Consider the following 22,995-nt stretch of genomic DNA (forward strand, 5'->3'; position numbering starts at 1 on the left):
TTACCAATACAGTCTTCAAGGGCATAGTTAGGAGCTCCATACTAGCACTCAAACAGATGCTCATTAGTGCTTAGAAACAGATGCTGCCTTTATTTGGTCCTGTAGACAATGATGAGCAACAGTTCCAACCATGAGGATAAAGAAAAGGCAAAAACAAAGGGGACAACCGTACTGTAAAGGCAGGCTTGGTGTCGGGACGACAGGTCAGATAAGAGTGAAGTCCCTTGTTTCAGTAGTGGTAAAGAAGAACATGTTAACTGAAGCTCAAGTGGCTTTAGAGAGTCTGGTTATGGTGGTGAGTGGACTCGGACTTAAAGAATACAACAATCAGAGTCTTCCTTCTTTTCCCGACGCCTCTGTCCTCCCTGCTGCGATGCGGCTTGACCTCTCATCTGTGGGGATATGAAAAAAAGGACACATTTACTCTAGAGGTCAGTTTCAGTTACTCTTTTGAGTTTTGTTTATTGCGCTACTGCCACACAGTAGTCGTGTAAATGAACGGCCAGAACGCGTTAAAAGTTTTCTGTTTTCAGTTGAAAACGGTGTCAGTGGCCCTTAGGTTAATAACTAATGATTTTCACAATGGAAATGAATCAATCAAAAACTTAAGTTAGACAATGACTTTCATTCTAGATCTGCTGTACAACCAATTATTTCTGCTTTGAAACAATCTGTATTGTGAAAGTGCTATATAAATAAAAGTGACTTGACTTGAGCTGGGAGAGGTTTATGAAGGGCATTTGACAACTTTTTTTGGTTTTAGGCTTTTAAAGGAATAGTTCATCCAAAAGGGATTTTTGTTTGTTCATTTTCACATAATGACAGTTCATAGAGAATTCTTCAAAATATCAGAAGTCATACAAGTTTGGAATGACAAGAGGGAATGAATTTTCATTTTAGGGGTCAATGAGATTTTTCAAAAAAAAAAAATATTTTTGGAAAGAATAAATATTTTTACTCAGCAAGGATGTATTAAATGGATATAAAAGTGATATATTTTGTAACATAATACATGTCTTTACTGCAACTTTTGATCAATTTAATTTATCCTTCCTGAGTTAAAGTATTTTTTTAGGATTCTTTGATGAATAGAAAGTACAAAAAACAAAAAAATAAATGTTTTGTAACATTATAAATGTCTTTACCATTTCAAATAAATGCTGTTTTCTGAACTTTCTATTCATCAAAACATCTGAGGGAAAAAAAGTAGGTTCCCACAAAAATATTAGGCAGCAAAACAGTTTCAACATTGATAATAATATGATGTTTCTTGAGCAGCAAATCAGCATATTAGAATGATTTCTGAAGGATCATGTGACACTGCTGAAAATACAGCTTTGCATCACAGGTGCAAATTACAGTTTAAAACATATTCAAAAAAGACAATTTGTAATAGTATTTCATAATATTGCTGTTTTACTGTATTTTTTAACCGAATAAATGCAGCCTAGGTGAGGAAAAGAGATATCTTTTAAAAACGAAACAAAAAAATCTTACCTTTTTAAAAGGTAGTGTATTTCTCTGGGGTTTGAAAACAATCTGATATTCATAAAACACAAGTAGAACTAAATCATGAATGAATCAACAATTTACACAATGGTTTATAAATGATGATTCCCACAGACATTCGTTCTGCTAGTGTTTCATGAATAAGGCCCATTTCCTCTCAAAGAAACAATCCCTAAAGTTTGATGCGCAGGAGTTTCCTCCTCAGGGAAAGCAGTACCTGTCCTGCCGAGGGTTGCTGCTGTTGTGTTTGTGGCTGCTGATACTCCTCTTGCTGCAGTTGTCTGGCCAGCTCAAGATCACTCAAGGGCCCCGGAGCTTCACCCTGCTCCTGCTGCAGGGACATCGCCACCAGATAGTCCTGGAAAACACATTAGATCACTCGCAAACCAATCTTTCTGTAGATGCCAACATGAAACGGCTTCCTCAATGCATTTAACTAACAGAATAATCAGTGGGAAATAATCTAAGGCTGAACTAGGTTTATATTGCATCGGAATTGTGAGGTGCAAAATTTTAAAGAAAAAGAAAAGACAAACACTTTACCACCTGGTCGATCTGCAATTGCTGCTGTTGCACGGAGGGCTGGCTGGCTGCTGGGGGTTTCTGGGATGGGTGACACAATCTGAAGTCTGAGTCACAGAAATTCCCATCCCCCTCCACATTATGGAGACTCTCCCACACCACGCTCTCCTCCTGCAGGAAGCCCTGATCTGTGACCAGCAGGTAAAGGTGACCCTGCAGATTCACACATTGAACATTATGATTATTGCTCAGCCAATAGATGAAACAAAGCCATTCAAATTTTGAAACGCATTTCCATAAGGTTCAAGTACCATCGTTATCATCCAACTTGAAACGTGTTGCTTTTTCAGCTTGTATTTTATTTGATTTATATTTAAAGAAGGCACTGAATGTCTTCAGATGTTTCCTGCGAAAATGATGGACTATGACATTTCCACAGTTATTAACATCGTAAATCTAGCAAATATTTTTTGTAGAACGGCTAAGGGAGAGACCGCAAATTTGACATCGTTCTCTCTTCTGACTGCTGTAATCAAGCTCTCAATATTATTTCCTGTTTTGGAAAGTCATAGAAATGCTATAGTGGATTTTTTTCTTCTTTGGATATTGGAACAAACAGGAACACAAAATATTATATTTGTTGTAGTTTCAGTTCACCACTATAGAAACTTACCCAACTATGACGACTTCCACTTCTATGAACACCAGAAATGTGAAAAGGGGATTGTGATTTGAACTGTTTTTTAGTCACAATTTCTTTGCTTATAAATCTACTAAGCAAAATATCTGCATTATAGAGCCTCAAAATTTGAGCAAAATGCATTCCAGTTGATGCATGTTTTTACACAGGGTAAAAAACATGAATAAATACTTTTGTGCTATTTTTGATATATAAATTATGCCCTCAAATCTTTTCCCTTTTTTTTTTTTTGGTGGTGGGTTTAAAGCGGCTTGACGATGATGGGGTTGTTATAATCAGCTTAGCGGCCATGAAGAGTGTTGGTGTGGGGAGGCTGGTAAACACCTTGTGTTTTATCATAGTGCTGAAGTGGTTGTTCCTGAAAAACACAGACAGCTCGCCCTCCTTGGCAGTGGTGTTGAGCTCACACAGGCCGTGATACGACAGCTGGGTTGCTGTGGACTCCAAAAACTGCTCTGCTATCAAACCTGTCGACAAACAAGAGATTAAGACTTACCATCAGCCATTAATACAATGCAGAAAAGTTCACACACCTCTGATACACAATATCTGAGCCATTAGTGTATACCAATAGCTCATTTAGGGGTCCTATTATGCTCATTTACAGGTTCATAATTTTGTTTATGGGATCTACTAGAACACAACTACATCATTTAGTTTAAAAAAAACAAAAACATTATGAGCCCTGCCTATCATCCACCCAGCGCAACGCAGCACCAGGCGCGACGCAAGTGTGTTTTGCTAGTTTCAGCCCGACACGTTTATCATTTTCACGTCCTGCGCCACTTTGTTCAAATAGCAAATGCATTTGCGCCCATTTGTGCGCCCATGGGCGTGCTGGTCTGAAAACGAGGTGTGTTCAGGCGCATTGTTGGCGCGTTGCTATTTTGAGGCAACAGAAATAGACTAAAGACCATTGACCAACAAAAACCTGGTTTAAAGTCAATGGTGCAGTATTATTTTTTTGTTATTTATAGGGCGCATTAGTAATATGCGCCTATAGGCGGGTGCACAACACACGTACACTCTGCTTATTACACACACAAACATGGCAAATATTAAATATAAAAAGGATTACAATGCAAAAGATTATTATTGTGTACATAAAGATATGAAATCCGGCTTGTCCCGTTGATGGTCTGCTTGCATGCTTTAACCTCACGCACGAGCAGATCTGTTTCCTCTCTGGAGAAGCATTCAGTCTCTCCGCTTGCAAATTCCGTCATGTAAATAGTGAATCCGCCATGGCGCGAGCGCAACTGGCTTTTAAAGGGAATGTGAAATGAGACTCCGATTGGTTGATTGCACGTTACACCCAAAACACACCCATTACTCATTAAGAGAATAGGGACAACCCTTTTAGACCATGCGCCGGGTGCGCCGACCATTTTTCCAGTCGTTAAACTAACAAAAGTGGATTCGGACATGCCCTAAGTGCACTTGCGCCCTGCGGTTTAGACCATGCGCTTATATCGTTAAAATAGGGCCCTTAATCTCTTATAACTTATATTGTTGCAGCACCTGTTTTAACCCTCTGTCTGAACGCTTTATTTTAGCTTCAGTTTCTTTAAAACCCACCTTCCGAAAAGCACAGTCTGCTCTGATTGGTCAGCCGGCCCAGGCTGTTGTGATTGGTGTTCTGCTTAGAGAGTGTGTCGTGAATGAGCATCAGCAGCGGAGGCTTCCTGAGGTGCTGTGAACCTTATTGTAACTATGCTAACTATGGTTTGAGCCCGAATCCAATAATGACAGTCAAGAAGAACAAGCTGATCAACCATATGTTTGTAGAAATAACATTTAACGTACCTTCACTGACATGACTGCTATCTGTCGAGTGCTTGAAGTCTATGATCTTCTCCACCAGTTGGTTGTAGCTGAGTTTTCCAACTGCAGACACCACCTCAGGACTCTGAGGAACAATGTAATACTTGCAGTGTTGTTTGAACGTACAGAATTCACACACTAGAACATTGTTTTGCTGACATACCTGTGGGTCAACAAGCCAGCCGTGGTAGAGTGGAATGTCAAGCAGATCAAAGACAATGCATTCAGGTGTGTACTCGAAGTCAGACACACCTGTAAAACGCACGTTAACGTCGAGGCCTGTGGACAACTTTGGCAGCACAGCCATCGCGTCACTCATGTTCTGTGAAGGGAATGAGATATACAATGAAAGATAAAGTCTTCTGACACAAAATACATGATGTTATTTCAGGGGAATTTATCAGGGTAATGTTACTGACTTCAGAGTGTGAGTTATTGAGATTTTTAGGTCAAGCGGTGAGTAATATTTACCACACAACATGCTGATTCCACTTAGCTAACCTATTACGTTAAAATCATGTGAAAAACAGTATGTAGTTGCGTACAAGCTTGAATTCTTCTATTCAATCCATCTAATTTCCAATCACGGGCAAAAAAGGAACATCAACGGCACATTGACAAAAGGAAGCTTTCATTTGTGCATCTTTATAAGCACAAACACGCGCTGTAATTGTTGGAATTGTTAATGAAGGGATCACAAGCCTTCATTCATAGACTGAAGGCCGCATTCACAATATCGGCTTATAAATGTGTTTCACTTCTGAGGTTTCCAGCACAGCCCGTCTGCTTAACATGTTAATTCAATGCACTAGACATGTGTTGAAGATCTGTGCAGGGCAGAGCCTGTTTCACTTGTTCTTCCACCACACTATTATTTACCTGCTGGAAATTGAGCTCCATGCCCTCCGCTTTCTCTCGCGGTTTGATGGACAGCACACATTCACCTGGAACGAGAACAGAATCAGATTTTAAAAACACTTCAGCTTTCTGTCAAAGGTTGTTGTCACTACGTGATTTGAGAAGTATCATCTTTTCATGTCAAGGATGTTTGTATTGTTAGTGAAAGCACTTCTGGTTTATCTCCCTATCACTCAACAACATCCTCATCACATGTTGACCTTTCCAGCTATAACCTAATAAAAGATGATATACAGTGGCTCCAAAAATTATATGGACACTTAAGCCACGCTTAAAATGTCTGACTGCCATTGTATTATATGTGCATAAATATATAAAATTATATTGAAACCAGTTGGTTAATAGGATTTAAAAAAAATGGAGCAGAAAAGTTAGTTAGAGATTATTTTTAGTTGCCACATGGTTTGAAATATTATGTAATGCAATACAATGACATTCATGCATGTGACCTAAATGTGCGTTTCCAAATACTTTTAACAACACTGTCAAAGAAAACCTCCACCCATAGCTGATCAGTAGAGAGGCGGGTAAAGTGCCCCTATTGTGCTTTTTTGAATGTTACCTTATCATGCAGTGTGTAATATAGCGTTTTTTTAAAAGTAAAAACTGCAAAATTTTAAAGATTAAAGTGCATGACAAAGTCATTGTCTCCTAAAAGAAAGAATTGATTCAGAACTCCTGAAATGAGTCATCAGCAATTCCAGTCTCTCTTCCGTAACATGTCCGTAACAATGTAACACATTTGCATAATGTCAGCCTATGGTCTTAATTGGCTGCACGCGAATGACGTCTACATTGACCCTCAAACTGTTTAACACTGTAGTTTTAGCTGAGACTGGAAGAGTTTGGTTCGTATTGTTGTCCAGAAGCTGCGAATCCACTTTGCTGTTCAAAAGGATGAGGACTCGGGCTGGAATTTATATGGAAAAACCAACGCCAACGTTACTATATCACTGTGTATCTCACGCTGAGGAAGAGCTGAAATTCAATTGCAGTGCATTCACATGGGGCGTCAGTGTTAACGCTTCTCATTTACTTTGAATGGGTGACGTCATGCGTTGCCGAACTGAATTGTGGGTTCCATTGCTAACTATTGGCATTGCTTGTGGCAGAAGTTGAAAAATGTTAAACTTTTCAAGCACCAACGCAGGTGTCAGCCAATCAGATCGCCTTTATGCAAATACCCTAGCGTGTTGCATTCCAAGCTGGAAGTATTGTGATTGGCTGTTGTCATGACAACGGTCGTGTCAGCACCAAGCTTCAGACACGCCCTCTGTTAAGCGTCGACGCCCTGTGTGAATGCAGTGTTATGGTAATGGCCGTTTCGTTACAGACACGAGGTGTAAGCAACAGACCAATCACAACAGACTGGGCCGTCTGACCAATCAGAGCAGAGTAGGCACACGGAAAGAAGGGGTTTAGAGAGACTGAATCTTCAAACTAACCGTTTTCAGACTCTTTGAGAAATTAGGTGATGTGCAATGTATATTATGAGAAAACTCAATTGGATTCATGTAGACCTATTGTAGGAGACCTCGTAAACACCTTTAAAATAGCATAACAGGAGCACTTTAAACATCTGGACTAGTAACCATTCAAACCAACTGAGGGGTCAAAAAGTATTACCATTGTGTCCTTGAGTAAGGCACTTAACCTAAAAGCATCTGCTAAATTACTACTTACACCAAGGGCAGAGACTTAATGGTATAATCCGTGATTGGGGTGCCATTAGTGGTACTGAAACACAAATGTATTCACACAGTAACCACACCCCCTTCTTCTCAAGTCACACTAGCCATCTATTTTCAACCATAAAGTTAATTATGGCACACCACTAAGGCTCCTTAACTTATTACAGTCCATTAACAGGAAGATGTGCTGTGACTCGACACTTTGTGTTTTAATGTAATTTGACGTAACGTATAGAAACAGCGCTCTAAAACATCATACCAAGGTGAGCCATCAGCTCTTCTGTGGTGACCACTTCCGTCTGAGCCGGGAACTTCACCTAAAGAATAAACACAGGCAATTCAATTCATGTTTTTTACATGCACATAATGCATATAATCTAAACTACATGCACATGAAATTCACAAAAAAAAAAACTTCTGCTTTTAGCCATGACACAACCTTGTCTACATTTGTTTTCTTCTAAAATTTCACAACAGGCTTTTTTCCCCCTGAATGTGTAATCAGTGTTTTACTGTAAGCTAAAATCATATTTATACAGTAACACAAAAACAGATAAGGAGAGTTAAATCTATTACTAGGTCAAAGAAAGGTCATAAAGTTTTGCTAAATATTGGTTTGGATTGTATTGAATGTTATGATATTATATAGTTATACACTACCATTCAAAAGGTTTGGGTTGGTAGGATTTTTTTTTCTATTTGAATATTTAAAATGTAAATTATTCCTGTGATGGCAAAGCTGAATTTTCACATGATCCTTAAGAAATCATTGTCATATGTCAATTTGGTGCTTAAGAAACACTTATTCTTATTATCAATGTTGAAAACACTTGTGCTCTATAATATATAATAAGGGCAGTCCAATCGATTAATTGCATCTAACATAAAAGTTTGTGTTTATATAATATATGTGTGTGTAGTGTATACATATACATCAAATATTATATAAACTAATTTTGTTAGATGCGGTTATTCATAAACAATCGATTTGACAGCACTAATATATATATATATACTGTATATATATATATATATATATATATATATATATATATATATATATATATATATATGTGTGTGTGTGTGTGTGTGTTATATATGTATATACATTATTTTTATATTTTATTAAATATAATAATAGTCATAGATTTTACTCACTGCAATAAAGATAAACTAAATGGTCACAAAGAAAGTTCTTAATACTTAGTATGTAGTAAAAGTGATGCTTGCCTTTGCAAACATCACACATATTGTACTTGTTTAGCACCATGTGTTTGATAAGCAGGTAATGCAGAATGGCTAACCTTCCATCGCAACAACAGGATGTTCATGATGGCGATCAGGGGGCAAGGTCCGTTCTCGCTCTGCGTGATGATGGCCGTCTTCTTCTCTTTCCAGGTAATCCACTTGACAAAATAATATGCTGGCATCCCAGGCTCTGATGCCCTAGCAGCCCCCGCACCGACCCCTTCGTTCCCCTGAGAGGGGACTTGGTTTCCATCCTGAGCAGATTTGGGTGAAATCAAAGGTCCATCAGGAGGAATCCCATTAGTCTCCTCTGAGAACTCCAGGCTTGCCACTGAGAAAGTGGGCGTCACCTCTGACTGGCTGGGCGTGCAGGATTGGCTATTGATGATCATGGATTCATCTTGGCTTTTACTGGTCACAGAGGTCGATTGAGCCGCATTAGCGTCATCTTCAAGAGAAGTTGAGGTTGTAGGAGGATCTTTGCATGGTGTGAGGTCATCTTTCATACTCCCTGAGGATTGCTCAGGGGTGGTAACACCCTCTTTTTCACTGGTTTTCTTGTCCTGTGGTCTACCAGGGTCAACATTTTTGGATGCATTTAACTGCTGTCCCTCAGAAATGCCTATAATCTCACCATCAACGGTGTCTGGGCAAGAATCTGCCATGACCTGACAGTGAGATTGTGTGCTTCAATTAACAGAGCTAACTGAACTTGAGGTTGAAGCAGCACGTTTTAAAAATCTGTTCAGTTGCTGATAAATAAAAAAGTCTGGCAGTGACTTTGTTTTTTCTCAAAATTGTATTTTTGCTTACTTCATTTTTTTTATGTTGAGTTTTAGCACTTTTTTTTTAACTCCTTTGTATTTGATTTCTACCTGTGGCAGTCTCTTAAAAACAATCACTTGTGTCAAAAAGCCAGAAATATTATATAAATTCCTTCTCAAGTTAAAAACTTGGTCCGTCCTTGCTTTTATGCCACATCCATTACTGACATGAAGCCCAAAACTGTTAGAGAGGCAGTTTTCGGCACACCTCTGCTTAGTAGTGTTGTTTTAGAGTTGCCTAATTCTGGGAACAGCTGAGTCACAGGCAGGCTTTCTGTGAAGCACACAAAGCATAACAGCATTTACTCTACATGTACAAACAAAAATGCATTACTTTGCCATTCTAAAGTAGACTTTGTTTGGAAAAACTATTTCATGTGACATGCTAGAAGTACATGCTAAGTTTGTTTTACCTGAGCTCTGGATGTTAAGAAGGGTTTCTGATCTCAGATTTTGAACTTCACAAACCCTGAAATAAACAGGAAGAAGATTTAGACAACATATGCATGCTAAACTAAAAAGTGCAAATGAGCGTTTGCTGTCATTTTAAACAATGTAACTTACATTTGCCAATGAGCTTTTCATCAAGTGAACTGGCAACACAAGGATTGTGTCTTACCAGAACAATAAGGTAGAGTTTTGTAAATAAGCAATTCCTACTATGTACAGTTTGTGGTGCGTTTAAAAACATACTAGTTCATACTAACAATCTTGATAAGAGTAACAGACAGCAGTTCACCCTGTATTACTTACAACAGCGGCAGCAACTTACCATAGCGAGCTTTCTGCAGGTCTTTAGGTCTTTAAAAATGTTCTTCTTTGCCCCTAAGACATCCACCGTAAAATACAATAAAGCAGTGAAGGTGTCTGGCTAAATTGTACAGGTTTTGTTGTCTACTAGCCCGACTGATACATGCGCACGTCACACACTCACTCACTCACTCTCTCTCTCTCCTTCTCTCTCTCTCTCTCTCTGGCCACTCTTTCCGTAATCTTGTTTTTGCCAGTCTCACTTCCGGTGCCTGTGTTTGTAAACAGTGACGTCATATCGGAAGCTAATAACTTATAGCTATTTATTACTAAGTACTATTTTCTCTATCTTGGTAAAGTGTTTTGTTAGCTTACACTGGTAAGAATTCTGCTGTAAAATTTGTTTTGATATTTTAAGACGTATGGGATACAAATTATTATCAGGTGTCTAGTGGCATCTGGTGGTTGGAGGATGGAAATGAAGGTCCGAGTTGCACGAAGGATGCCAACGCGAATAGAATAGAATAGAATAGAATAGAATAGAATAGAATAGAATAGAATAGAATAGAAAATTCTGTCATAATTTAGCCACCCCGATTTTTCCAAAACAATACAACTTTTTTTCTTTAGCAGCCAGAACACAAAAGGAGATGTTCGGAAGAATGACAGCCTCAGTCCCAATTCACATGTAGACAAAATGATGCAGTGAAAGGGGAATGGTGACTAAGGCTGATCTCCTTTTGTGTTCCACATAAAAAAGAATGGCATACAAGTTTTGAGGGTGAATATATAATGAGAGAATTTTCTTTCTTGCTTGCTTTCTTATTATACAAGCAACGTGGCATTAGTGTACTAATCCAAAAGAGTTCAAATCCTGGTCTGGCATCAGTTTACAATTAGTTCTAGATATAGACGGATACTGATGGTGATATATTTTCAAATAACAGTCTCTGCAATGCTTTTGATTAATCCTGTAAAACACATCAATGATTACACTTTATTATAAAACATTTTAAAGTGCAGCAACGTTATATAACTGCTATTTTTGTTATATTATATTATATTATGTTATATTACATTACATTATATTATGTTATATTATATAGTTTACTGACTGCTTTGATGGAAGCACAATGTAGGGTACAAAAATGCATTTTTAGTGAATGTTTAACTTTACCTGACTAAGTTTTTGTATAACTGGGAATTAGCTGAACTCATTGAACTCACAAATGTAAATAATTAATTTTGTCTTGTGTGCTTGATGTTTTCTGAAACTTGATGGTATTTTCATATCCTGCCATTAAATGTCACTTTAATGAAGCAAGTGCAAGTGTAAATGTTCCAACTTCGTAAAATTATCAAATATAATAGTAGCCTATTGAATATCCTATATCTCATCAATATAATGATATTGAATAATTATATAATTTGTATTACCTTTCTCTAGAGCTTTCTTTATATTCCTGTAAATCACTGACTTCCTTTTATCGCATCTTTATTTTTATGTACCAAAAAATGTATGTACAAAAACTAAAGTTGTGCTGCTTTAAGGATTAATAAGTACATTTTAGTCCACTGAAAATACCAATAAATTTCCATTTTGCTCTCAGGGCGCCAAGCTCAGTCAGTGGAAAGAACGATGGATCAATCGACCTGATGGACGCTGGACTCAGCCAATCAACGAGCAGCACTTACGTCTCACAACAGACGACTGCACTTGAAGGAAAGAAGAAGGGGTTGTTAACAAATGCAAATGGGAAGCACAAACTGTACAGATACCACAAAAATACTAACATACACCATAAATGCAGTTACTAATTTTCTCTATTTCAATAGAACAGGCTATTTAACACGCCCACTCGACGCTAATCATGCACCTGTCACTGGTCCCTCAATCGCCCACAGAAGGTGGGCGGGACTAATGTAAATCTCCCACTAGTGATGTTGGGTGCGGTTAGTTCAAGCTGAGCACGAGCAGCCGGCTAGAAGATTGAGCCCAAACAGCATCGTCTATTCTTCTTCACATCTGAATTACGACAAAACAGCTTGTGATTCCAACAGAAAGAACACGACCACATACTAGGGGTATGTTTTATAAAATTATCATTTTGTTGAGCAATATTTCTGTTTTAGTCCAAGCATTTTAAATGATTTTGGTGTTTCAACAAATAGACATGATGTCCAAGGTAACAAAATTGTCATGACCTTATTTGTCAGTTGAAAATAAAATAATATAACGTATTTTACTTGTAAATTTTGCTTCAGGCCTATGTAAGGTTTGTTGCTGGTAATCCATTCTTGTACTGAAGCATCTCTAAAATGCTTTGTCATGAGATGCGCCATCACTATTTTAGGAGCTGCGCGAGCCTGCCTTTTAATAGATGTTCTTGTGAGATGTTGCAATCATGCAGGGTATCCATGATGGTCATGCCAGGATCTCATCCACTGATTCTCTCAATATTGGGCGTATTCCGCCTCTGCATTGTGTGACCAGAGCTAAATCACCCCACGACGTCGACGCGCGAGACATGTGTAGTTCAGTTAATTAGAACAGCTTCATTAGAATCACTGGCGTTTTTAGATTTCACATGTTTTTTTAAATTGCAGCTCCCAAAGGATTTCGTTTCTTTGTAACAAGATAATGCTGCTTTGTTCTTATTCCTGTTATACTTGCATCTAATTATATTAATATAATTAGATGACTGAAGTGCTGATACTATATTGCTTATTCTGTTGTGTTTTTTTTAAATAAATTATAATAATCATAAATCTAGTAACACGTTTTTTATTAATAGTACTATTAAAAATGGTTTGCACATGTACATTGCTTACATTTCAGTATCACAGCTTACAAATAATATTTTACTCATAATAATAATTATTATAATGATGTATTTTTAATTCAGTTATAGTACAATTATATCATAATTCATATGTGAAATGTCATGAATTGTTTAACATTATATTATATTTTAGCTTTTGACCTGTATATGAAAGTTGTTTTACAGATGTAAATTGCTCAGGTTTCCCTGAAAATAGCAGGTAACTGAAAATAGCTCATGGGGAAAGTCAGGAGCTCACTAAGGGAAAATGTAAACAGGTTTTTAAATAGCAGGCAATGCAGTGTATTCTGTGAAACGAGTTAGTCGAAATATTTCCTTCATTATTTAATTGCAACATTGCATTTAAATGAATGGCCAAAATGCAAAAAAAAAAAAAAAAAATATCAGTTTTTAGTTTAAATGGTGTAATATCTCTCTCTCTCTCTCTCTCTCTCTCTCTCTCTCTCTCTTTCTCTCTTTCTCTCTTTCTCTCTCTCTCTCTCTCTCTCTCTCTCTCTCTCTTAAATGAACAGATCAAAATGTTAGACACAGCCACCAGCCAGTTCAACTCCTTCATGTTTTGGAGGGAGCCCATCCCATCGCTGGACCTGTCAGAGCTGGAAGACCTCGGCATTTCTATGTCCAAGTCCAAGGAAGCAAAGTCGAGCAAGGGCAGGAGGGAGGAAGAAGATTCAGAGCTGTTGAAGTACTCCACCTTCAACTTCTGGAAAGAGCCCATCGCTAGTATTGATATCTTGGATTTCAACCTGCTGTTATAAGACACTGCAATGCAATTATCAGTTCCCAGTCAAATCTGTGTTTTATGCCACTGTGGCTGCACCAATTATCTACTCTGATCTGATAGTGAGAAATTGATTGACTCATGTATTATGTCAGTATAACTGTGATAACTGTGCTAAAACTATCAAGGCATTACTGAATATGGATGTTATTTACTCTATTTAGTACTTTACTGCCCTGTAAACTCTACACGACTGCTCAATTTGTTGTGCACATGAAATAAGATTAGGATATTCAGATCCTAAATCTGCCAATTCATTTCATGTAAAAGGGGATTCAGAACAAATGGTAAATCTAAAACTGTATAATATTGTTGTATGCCAAATTATTTGTAATATTAATGCATACAGTAACTTTACTAAACTAACATTTCACTTGAAGGTGTTTTTGTATTGAACAGATGTCCATGTTAAAATGCACACTTATTGCTTTTCGCTGTTTCCCCCCACTATGTTTGATGACAAATGTCCGATGCCAATTAAAGTGAGCTTGCTGCTAAATGAATAATAAATGCATTTGTGTTCATGTTTTATCTTCTTCTGTTTAATAGATATAAAACAAAAGAATACATTATTTTTGAATATTGACTGAGAGAAGAGAGTATTCAACAAACATTTTCAAATACAGGTGCACCAGTTTTGTAGTCCTAACCTTACAACGCCTGCAGTAGATTCTGGTTATGATAATCATTTGTCGATTGTTTTTTTTTTTCTTTTTTTTCCCCTGTGGTTTATTGTGCTAATAGGCACAGGTGTTTGACACAGCTGTGTAGCAATTTAGGAAAGCAGAAAGCTGCAAAGAGTTTGCAGTATTAAATATTATACCTTACAATGTTTTTCCTTTATACAACACAGTAAAGATCAAGACTTCTTAATTTCTAAACATCCATAATAAGAAACAAAAAAAGATGAAAAAAAAAACCATTTAAAACATGTAAATAAACATATATTTTTTTACAGTCTATGATTTTTATATATATATATATATATATATATATATATGAAGAGTTCATATGCAAAAGCCTCTAAGTGCCATCTGAAATTTTCTTCTAGAATGATCATTTTTATCAAGCTCGCATATTTAAGTTCAGTAATTTCACTTAAATGACAATAGGTAATTTTCATTGCCATTTAAGTGAAATTACTGAACTTAAATATACAAGCTTGATAAAAATGATCATTCTAGAAGAAAATTTCAGATGGCACTTAAGAGGCTTTTGCATCTGAACTCTTCATATATATTTTTTTTACACACACACACACATTATATACATTTTTAAGTTTTATTTACATAGAAACTCAAGTACACATAAAACTATCCCATTATATTATATACACTTACAATAGATAATTATAAAGATTATTAAAAAAAAAAAAAGAACTATTTAGGATCTATATAGTTGAATGGGTAGGCAGTGTCTCAAAACCCAGCCAGCTGCCTACCTAGTCAGCCTTTTTTTGCATTATAGGGTTCGTGCATTGTTTTTGTGGGGGTCATTTTTTTTTATAAGTCTATGGTTCAAACGCACTTAGTAGGCCCAAACATGCTGTCAAAGAAGGCAGCTCGCTTGTAGCAACATTTAATAGGCCCAAACGTGCTATCTAAGTAGGCAGCTCGCTAGTAACCGCACTTAATAGGCCTAAACATGATGTCGAAGTACGCAGCTCGCTAGTGTTGAGACACCTCCGAAGCGGCTGAGCAGCTTCCCTTTTATTTCCGGGGTTAAAGCAGCCGCCATATCTGAATGCGCTTTAAACACAGACATGTTTATGTTGAGCCAGTTCAGAAATACAGCACGGAGAACTATATAGTACTTTAATATCACCCAATAGACGTCCGACAGACAGGCTATAACGGTGAGTTTGATCCGCGCAGTCTTTATTAGTTCGTGGCGCAGATGGAGGATGTGTGGCGGCTCTGCTCGGCTCTGTTTTTGACTCCACATGGCACTTGAGTTTGGCACTTAAAATGCGAGCTTTAAAATCGCCCTTAAATATTTGCTTACTGGTGCAAACTCATTTTTCTGTTTATAAGTTCACATGTTTTTGGTGTATGTGTTCTTACACGGAGTTATTTTGATATATACACGGAGTTTTTCTTTGCTATTTCTGTCCACTGTTTTCATCACTTATTTTCTAATGTTGCGGACAGAAAGGCTGTTGTTTAATCATTTACGTTTTGATTATTCGCTTGCCTGCTTATTAGTGTTGTGTTCAGCTGGTTACTGCACTGGTGTAAATAGTACAGATGTATTTTTAAACATCCTCTGAAAAGCAAACGCGAATGACGCGTCGAAATCTGTGCATGATTAACGGTTAAGCTCAGATCGGGTTTTCTGGACAGATGCAAATGTTTGGAAGAGATGTAATACAAAGCACTGATATATTTAAGAAGTTGGCAACATCATTTTCTTCCTATTCTTTCATACATTCACTTTTCCCCAAAATAAAATGTATAAAAAAATAAATAAATAAAAAGAATGAAAACTAATCTCATAATCTGGTACACATCTCACACTACAAGTGAAATTTGCAAATAGGCCATTTGAAATGAAGTTAATGATGTTTTGTATTAGTCAGTAGCAGATGTTTTTTCCAGTACAATATCTTTTGTTAGATTAATGCACAGACATTATCATCATAATAACACAGTTTTAGTCCTAAATGGTATATTTAATCTGTCTTGGCCTAGATGTCGTTGGTGGATTTGGGAAAGCGTCTTTTAGAAGCAGCTCGGAATGGTCATGATGATGAGGTCCGGACGCTGATGGCCAACGGAGCCCCCTTCACCACTGACTGGGTTGGTCATGTTATCAATAATGTTATGAGTTAAAGAGTTAGTTCACCCAAAAATGAAAATTCGGTCAGTATTACTCACCCTTATGTTGTTCCAACCCCGTAAGACTTTTGTTCATCTTTGGAACTCAAATTAAGATATTTTTTGATGAAATCTGAGAGCAGGCTCACTTCTTCATAGGCTTCTATGTAATCGATATCTGCCATCCCAGAAAAGTTAGTAAAGACAATGTTTAAAATAGTCCAAGTGACTACAGTGGCTCAACCTTAAGTTTATTAAGCGACGAGAATACTTTTTGTACAAAAATAACGACTTTATTCAACTATTAAATTTCTTCTGTGTGGGCCTCTGAGTGAGTTCACGTTGTGTAACAGCGCAGCGCTTCTGGGTTGTACGTCAGAACGTAGGCTCACTATTGGCCAGCATTACACACGTGACCAGCGTCGGCCAATAGTGAGCCTACGTTCTGACGTACAACCCAGAAGCGCTGCGCTGGTACACTACGTCAACAGCTTAGGAGAATGACATGGAAGAGAAGAGATGGTTGAATTAAGTTGTTATTTTTGTTTGTTTTTGCGCACAAAAAGTATTCTCGTCGCTTGATAAACTTATGGTTGAGCAACTGTAGTCTCTTGGACTATTTTAAACATTGTCTTTACTAACTTTCTGGGCCAGCAAGTTTCAATAACATAGAAGCTTATGGAGGAGTGAGACCGCTCTCAGATTTCATCAAACATATCTTAATTTGTGATCTGAAGATGAACGAAAGTCTTACGGGGTTGGAACAACGTGAGGGTGAGTAATACTGACAGAATTTTCATTTTTGGGTGAACTAACCCTTTAATATGATTTTAGAGCTTAGCCTTCAAGAGATGCAATCAATAAGAAAAACAGTGTTATCAATGCTTTTTAAGAATCATTACAAGCCAATCTATAAAGATCTGACAATCTTTACATCATATTCTGACTCATATGATGTGTCATGGACATTATCTGCTTGTAAATTGTCGAAGGCGGATCTACAAGGCAGTGCAACAAAAAATAGTTTACACCGATGTAAAAGCTCATTTTTATGTACCTATTTTGCAGCTTGGAACTTCTCCATTACATTTAGCAGCCCAGCACGGTCATTACTCCACTGCTGAAGTCCTGCTGAGGGCGGGTGTCAGCAGAGATGCCCGAACCAAAGTGGACAGGACCCCACTGCACATGGCAGCTACAGAGGGCCATGAGGTCATCGTGGATTTATTAATCAGGGTAAGACGAGGCTTGTCCTGTGTTGCGATAGTTTACTAGGTGTTCTATAAACTGTTCCAGTTTGTCAACTGAGGAGACTGATACAAGTCTCTCTTTGTGTTTTAGAGCGGTGCCGACATCAATGCCAAAGACATGTTGAAGATGACCGCTCTTCACTGGGCGGCCCAGCACGGCCATCACAACGTCGCAGAGCTGTTGGTCAAACATGGTGCAGATGTACATGCCCTCAGCAAGTTTGACAAGTCCGCTTTTGATATCGCTATCGACATACAACACGCAGAACTTATACACCTGTTACAGGTTTGTCATGTTTGGGGAAAACTCCAAAACACTAGAGATTTTTTTAAGGGCATTTTCACACCTGTAAACCGTTTGCTTTGTTCCAAAACAGAATTAAAATAGTTACAATATTGCAATCTCTTCTTGGTTCGCTTTCACAAGGCAACATTTCTAAATGGAACCAAATATTGGTTACACTTTATTTTAAGGTGACGTAGTACTTAAGTACTGAGTAATGTTAATTAACTACATGTATTTACTTTAGAATTATGGTTAGGGTTTGGTTTAAGGTTAGTTACTTGTAATTATGCATAATTTACTGTTATTACTAGAGTAAGTACATGTAGTTATCTGTAATACGTCACCTTAAAATCAAGTGTAACCCAAACCATGTTTAATACAAGTGATGTGAGAGTGAACTGTTCTCTCATTGGTCAGAGTGCACATGTTAATGTTTGGGATTCTGCTCATAGCGGTCATCTGTCAGGATGGATAGACAACAACTCTGCAAGCTTGATGTGGCTTTCTTTGTAGCTGCCGGTATATTACTTTATAATTTTGAGCAAGAATCAAGGTGCCAACTTCGTTTGTGTTTTTGGATTTTTGTACAGTTGTTGTGAAATGTTCATCTGACCAAATTTGAATTAGACATTTGACTTCCTCTTTACTCCAGGTTTGCCTAACCCACGATTCATTTTCAGAGGCATTAGCAAAACAAGCATTGCTGCTACACATTTAAAGTTGCAGTAAGTGATTTCTGAGAAAAACTGTTGATATTTGAAATCAAGAGTGGATGTCTCTATCATAGCTGAAGCAAAATAATGTATAGCTAACAATATAACAGCAGCATATCTTGGTTCTGTGAAACACCATAACCAATGTTGCTCACATACAGTATAGAGCAGAAACAACGCAACCTAAACTTTTCTAATATTAACGCAGGTCCTAAAGCTCTTGCCTGATCATAACCCTTCTTTTTCCAGTGATATTCCTCTTTTTTGTAATGTCTCTCAACCATCTCTCTGCCGTCTTTCTTCAAATCATGAAGGACACGCCCCCTACTGCTGATTGGCTACATGTGTGTTGTGGTGCTCGGTTCAATCCACTTTCTCAAAGATCACTAGTTGCACCTTTAATTAACAATCATATATTGTGATAGAACTCGGTCCGTTGTGTCAGATTGCTCTCTCACCACAAGCAAACCGCACCAGAGTTCGTTTTCAAGTGGGCCGAGACCACCTCGTTCAGGCTATCTCTGCCCGGACTTTTGTTGAGGATCCAAGCGTAATTTCCGTGTATATGTTCGCCTAAGGCCTGGTTTCACAGACGGGGCTTAGATCAAGCCAAGTTTAGGCATTAGAACAGTTAGGGCATTTAAGTAACTTTTATAAACGTGCCTTTGAATTCTGGTGTGCATCTTGAGCCAAAACAATGGCTCTGACATATCTGAAGATATGTCAGTGCGAGTTGCTTTCAGTTAAAACAGCTCAAACATGCATTTTAGTCTGGGCTTAAGCATTGTCTGTGAAATTGTTGGTAAGTGAACCAAATTTAGGGAGAAAATGGAGCAAGTTCCAAAACAAATGCTTCAAAGAAGCCAGGTGTAAAGAAGCCCTAAGAAATGTTCCTCATAAATCCTCGTTTTGCCTTTAGGAGGGAATGCAGAATCAGGTGAACAGGAATGCCGAAGCGTCAATCATAAACGGCAGCTCCACCTCACAGTTCATCATTCAGGGCGTCCCAAACATCCAAGGGGGAGTCGTCAACCTCTCTGACTTGATCAAAGCCAGCTCAGGTACGATACGACTGGAAAATAATTGTAAACGAACATTGTTGGTTATTTTATGATCTTAAATTGACTTTGAACCAACAATTGCATTTTGTTTTTCTCATGATGTTTAGGTGACACCGAGGAGGCCATAGCTGTCAGTTCCTTGGACTCGAGTATCCAACAAGTGGTGAATGAATCAGGTCAGAGGGTCATAACCATATTAACAGATCAACATGGAAACCTGCAGACAAATGGACTCGGCCAACCGTTCTTTGTCACAATGCAGGATGGACGACAAGGTATAACTAACTTGGATTTTGAACTGAACTTCTCAGTTATATAATTTTAAGATTTCTATATAGTTTTGGGTCAGTAACACTTTTTTTAAAAGTCTTATACTCACCAAGGCTGCATTTATTTGATCAAAGATGCAGTAAAAACAGTAATATAGTGAGATATTATTAGATATAGATGTGTTTGAGTATATTTTAAAATATAATTTCTTTCTGTGATGGCAAAGCTGAATTTTCAGCATCATTAGTCTTCGTGTCACATGATCCTCCAGAAATCATTCTAATATGATGATTTGTTGCTCAAGAAGCATTTTTAATTATCAATGTTGAATAAGGTTGTGCTGCTTATTTGGAAACTGATATTTTAGGATTTTTTAATGAATAGGAAGTTTGAAGAACAGCATTTATTGGAAATATAATTTTTTTGAAACAATGTAATAGTCTTTTCTGTCACACTTGATCAGTTTGATACATCCTTGCTCAAAAGTATTCATTTGTTTAAAAAGAAAAATCTTACCGGACATTTGAACGGTAGCGTATATGATTATTATATTATTGAATTGATTGTGTGTGTGGTATGTATGCATGTATGTATGTATATCTGTATATCTATCGCTCTATCGGCTGTCTTGACATTCTTATACCTTGAATTAAGCATGTTCCTCTTTGATTTTCTTTTCGTTTTATATCAGTATTGGCAGTTCCAGCCAATCAAATCACAGAGGAAGTGGTAGAAGACTCCGAACCTCCTGCTCGTAAAAGGAAAATTGAAGTTTCATCCAATAATGCAGAGACTGGTGAAACGGTGAGTCTAATATATAAAGCTGATAGATTTTTATATGAACCTTTAGAGCAAAGCCATCAGATGATAACTTTGTTCATCACCCCGCTCATTCTCGATTTATCTTCTATCTCCAGGAGCATCTCCAGTGGCAGTTACAGGAAGCTAACAGGAAAGCTCAATCCTATCGTCAGCAGTTGCTCCGCAAAGAGCAGGAAGCCGAGGGGTACCGCATGAAACTGGAGGCCATGTCAAACGGACAGAGCAACGGCACCACAGGGCTGGACCAGGAGCACATCGTGTTTGTGCAGGAAGAGGTCGGTATCGAAGAAACAACAGAGGGAGAAGAGGAAGTTGTCATGTTTTCAGAAGGTGGCGTAGTCATCAAAACAGAAGAGATCGATTGTGTGGACGAGCAGATCACTCTAGTGGAAGCCACGGCGGGTCACACGGAAGTCATCTCATAAAAGAGCACCCAAGAGCGTGGACTCAATCCTCAAGCAACCAAAGAGTGCTTCAGCACGGTTTTGGTTTGGTTCATTTTGATTTTTCAGCAATTAAGTCCTTTTTGTAATTTATTTCCTTGTTCTGTTTTGGTGAACGTTTCTTGCTTCAAATGAAAGTTCACAAAGAAACAACCACAATGTGCATCATATGCACACACACACACACGACCAGGAAAGATGATCCTTTCTTGGAGTCTGTATCTGTAGTGTCCTTAGAAGTGCTCACCCATCAATTGTCCCAGATGGGGTTCTTCAAACAGCTGGAAAAGGTTCACTCAGGATGGAACTCTTTTGCAAACTGCATGTCTTTTGAGCTCCCCTAGAAATGCAGCCGTCTTATTCAGACAGTTTCATCGCTTCTGAAATTACACGTTGAAAATTCATCTCAGAATGCAGCAGTGGTTTGTGTTCTATGCATTGGTAATAAAGTAATGCACCAGTTTCAAGAATTTAATTTGTAGGCAATCCGTTTTATTTTATTTTCTAAAAATCTGTAGGTCAATTAAAAGTGCCTTGGTGTATTTTTGGTCATGTTTAGTTTTATTCATAAAGGATTCTACATGAATTATTGCATATATAGTATTTGTTTAAATGGGTATGAAGCATAACTCCCATTCATTAACTCACATTCCTTATGTAACATGTATTTGTTTTCTCTGAATATGTATAATGTGGTTGCTGTTTTGTTTTAGTTACTTTGAATCTTAAGTTGAGAGCTCTTCACAATGAGTTAAAGGGATAGTTCACCCAAAAATAAAAATTCTGTCATCATTTACTCAACCTCAAGTTGTTCCAAACTTGTATGGATCTCTTTCTTCTACTGAACACAAAAGATGTTACAAAGAATATAGGTAACCAAACAGTTTTGTCATTACTATGGAAGTCAATGGGGTCCATCAACTGTTCGGAACAACTTGAGGGTGAGGAAATGATGACAGAATTTCATTTTTTGGTGAATTATCCCTTTAACATCGCTTTCACAAATGTAAAAAGTCTGATTTCAGTATCAGGGTTTTGTATCTGTTTGGCTTGCCTTTCTAATGTGTAATGTTATCTCCCTGAGCTATGATAAAATAATCATTGTTTTTTCAGGCACAGAATAATCTGAGATATTCATATGCATTAGATGGCAAGAGCGTATGTGACTTTTTAATTGAATCCAATTTTGTGCTATATAACAAAACAAAAAAATAGACATAATTGTAGTAACCTCAGAAGAAATATTCAATTTTAACTAGTTTGATTGCTTCTCACATAGGAAATATGTAATTATTTACTTTTTAAAATAATTTAAGTTTCTTTCTTTTTTTATGTAAAGACATCACCGTCCTCACATTGTAAAAATTAACCACAGTAATATACTGGCACTACAATTTATGGACCTACACTGGTGTTAATGCAAAATCTTGATTTTAGAGTTTCTCCCACTTGTTATATGCTTAAATGTATAAAGCTTTTGACTTATTTTTGATTAAAAATGTTGCAAATATCAATTGTCAGCTTCTGTATATTTTCTTTTGTTCATATTATATTCAACCCTATAAAAGTAGCTCATATCATCACATTAAAGTCACCTATGATACTGTTCAAAAGTTTTGGGTCAGAAAGATTTTTAAATGTTTTTAACACATGCTCAACTAGGCTGCATTTATTTGATCAAAAACACAGAAAACGTAGTAATATTCTAGGATATTATTATAATT

General features: G+C 37.4%; 3 protein-coding genes across 4 annotated transcripts; 2 read left to right on the plus strand and 1 right to left on the minus strand.

Annotated features, from left to right (window-relative positions):
- Positions 1–14: 14 nt before the first annotated feature.
- mindy1 (MINDY lysine 48 deubiquitinase 1) lies at positions 15–10,226 on the minus strand. Of its 2 annotated transcripts, none has more exons than XM_079878949.1 (11): positions 10,009–10,226; positions 9,650–9,705; positions 8,469–9,510; positions 7,424–7,481; positions 5,435–5,499; positions 4,719–4,877; positions 4,538–4,640; positions 3,056–3,198; positions 2,056–2,244; positions 1,727–1,867; positions 15–392 (listed from the first exon to the last, which is right to left on the minus strand). In XM_079878949.1, the coding sequence occupies exons 3-11, from the start codon at positions 9,075–9,077 to the stop codon at positions 312–314; spliced, it is 1,548 nt and encodes a 515-aa protein (XP_079735075.1). In that variant the 5' UTR covers positions 9,078–9,510; positions 9,650–9,705; positions 10,009–10,226; the 3' UTR covers positions 15–311. The 2 variants fall into 2 exon arrangements, with proteins under 2 accessions (XP_079735075.1, XP_079735074.1); XM_079878948.1 differs by having other exon boundaries at positions 2,053–2,244.
- Positions 10,227–11,932: 1,706 nt separating this feature from the next.
- On the plus strand, positions 11,933–14,134 carry mllt11 (MLLT11 transcription factor 7 cofactor). Its single transcript, XM_079879337.1, has 2 exons — positions 11,933–12,071; positions 13,342–14,134. The coding sequence occupies exon 2, from the start codon at positions 13,348–13,350 to the stop codon at positions 13,585–13,587; it is 240 nt and encodes a 79-aa protein (XP_079735463.1). The 5' UTR covers positions 11,933–12,071; positions 13,342–13,347; the 3' UTR covers positions 13,588–14,134.
- Positions 14,135–15,314: 1,180 nt separating this feature from the next.
- gabpb2a (GA binding protein transcription factor subunit beta 2a) lies at positions 15,315–22,785 on the plus strand. Its single transcript, XM_079878750.1, has 8 exons — positions 15,315–15,465; positions 16,301–16,408; positions 17,495–17,662; positions 17,768–17,962; positions 19,595–19,736; positions 19,844–20,011; positions 20,698–20,810; positions 20,924–22,785. The coding sequence occupies exons 2-8, from the start codon at positions 16,301–16,303 to the stop codon at positions 21,251–21,253; spliced, it is 1,224 nt and encodes a 407-aa protein (XP_079734876.1). The 5' UTR covers positions 15,315–15,465; the 3' UTR covers positions 21,254–22,785.
- The last annotated feature ends 210 nt before the right edge of the window (positions 22,786–22,995 follow it).

The sequence above is a fragment of the Squalius cephalus genome, assembly GCF_949319135.1.
Source record: "Squalius cephalus genome assembly, chromosome: 8".
Lineage (NCBI taxonomy): Eukaryota > Metazoa > Chordata > Actinopteri > Cypriniformes > Leuciscidae > Squalius > Squalius cephalus.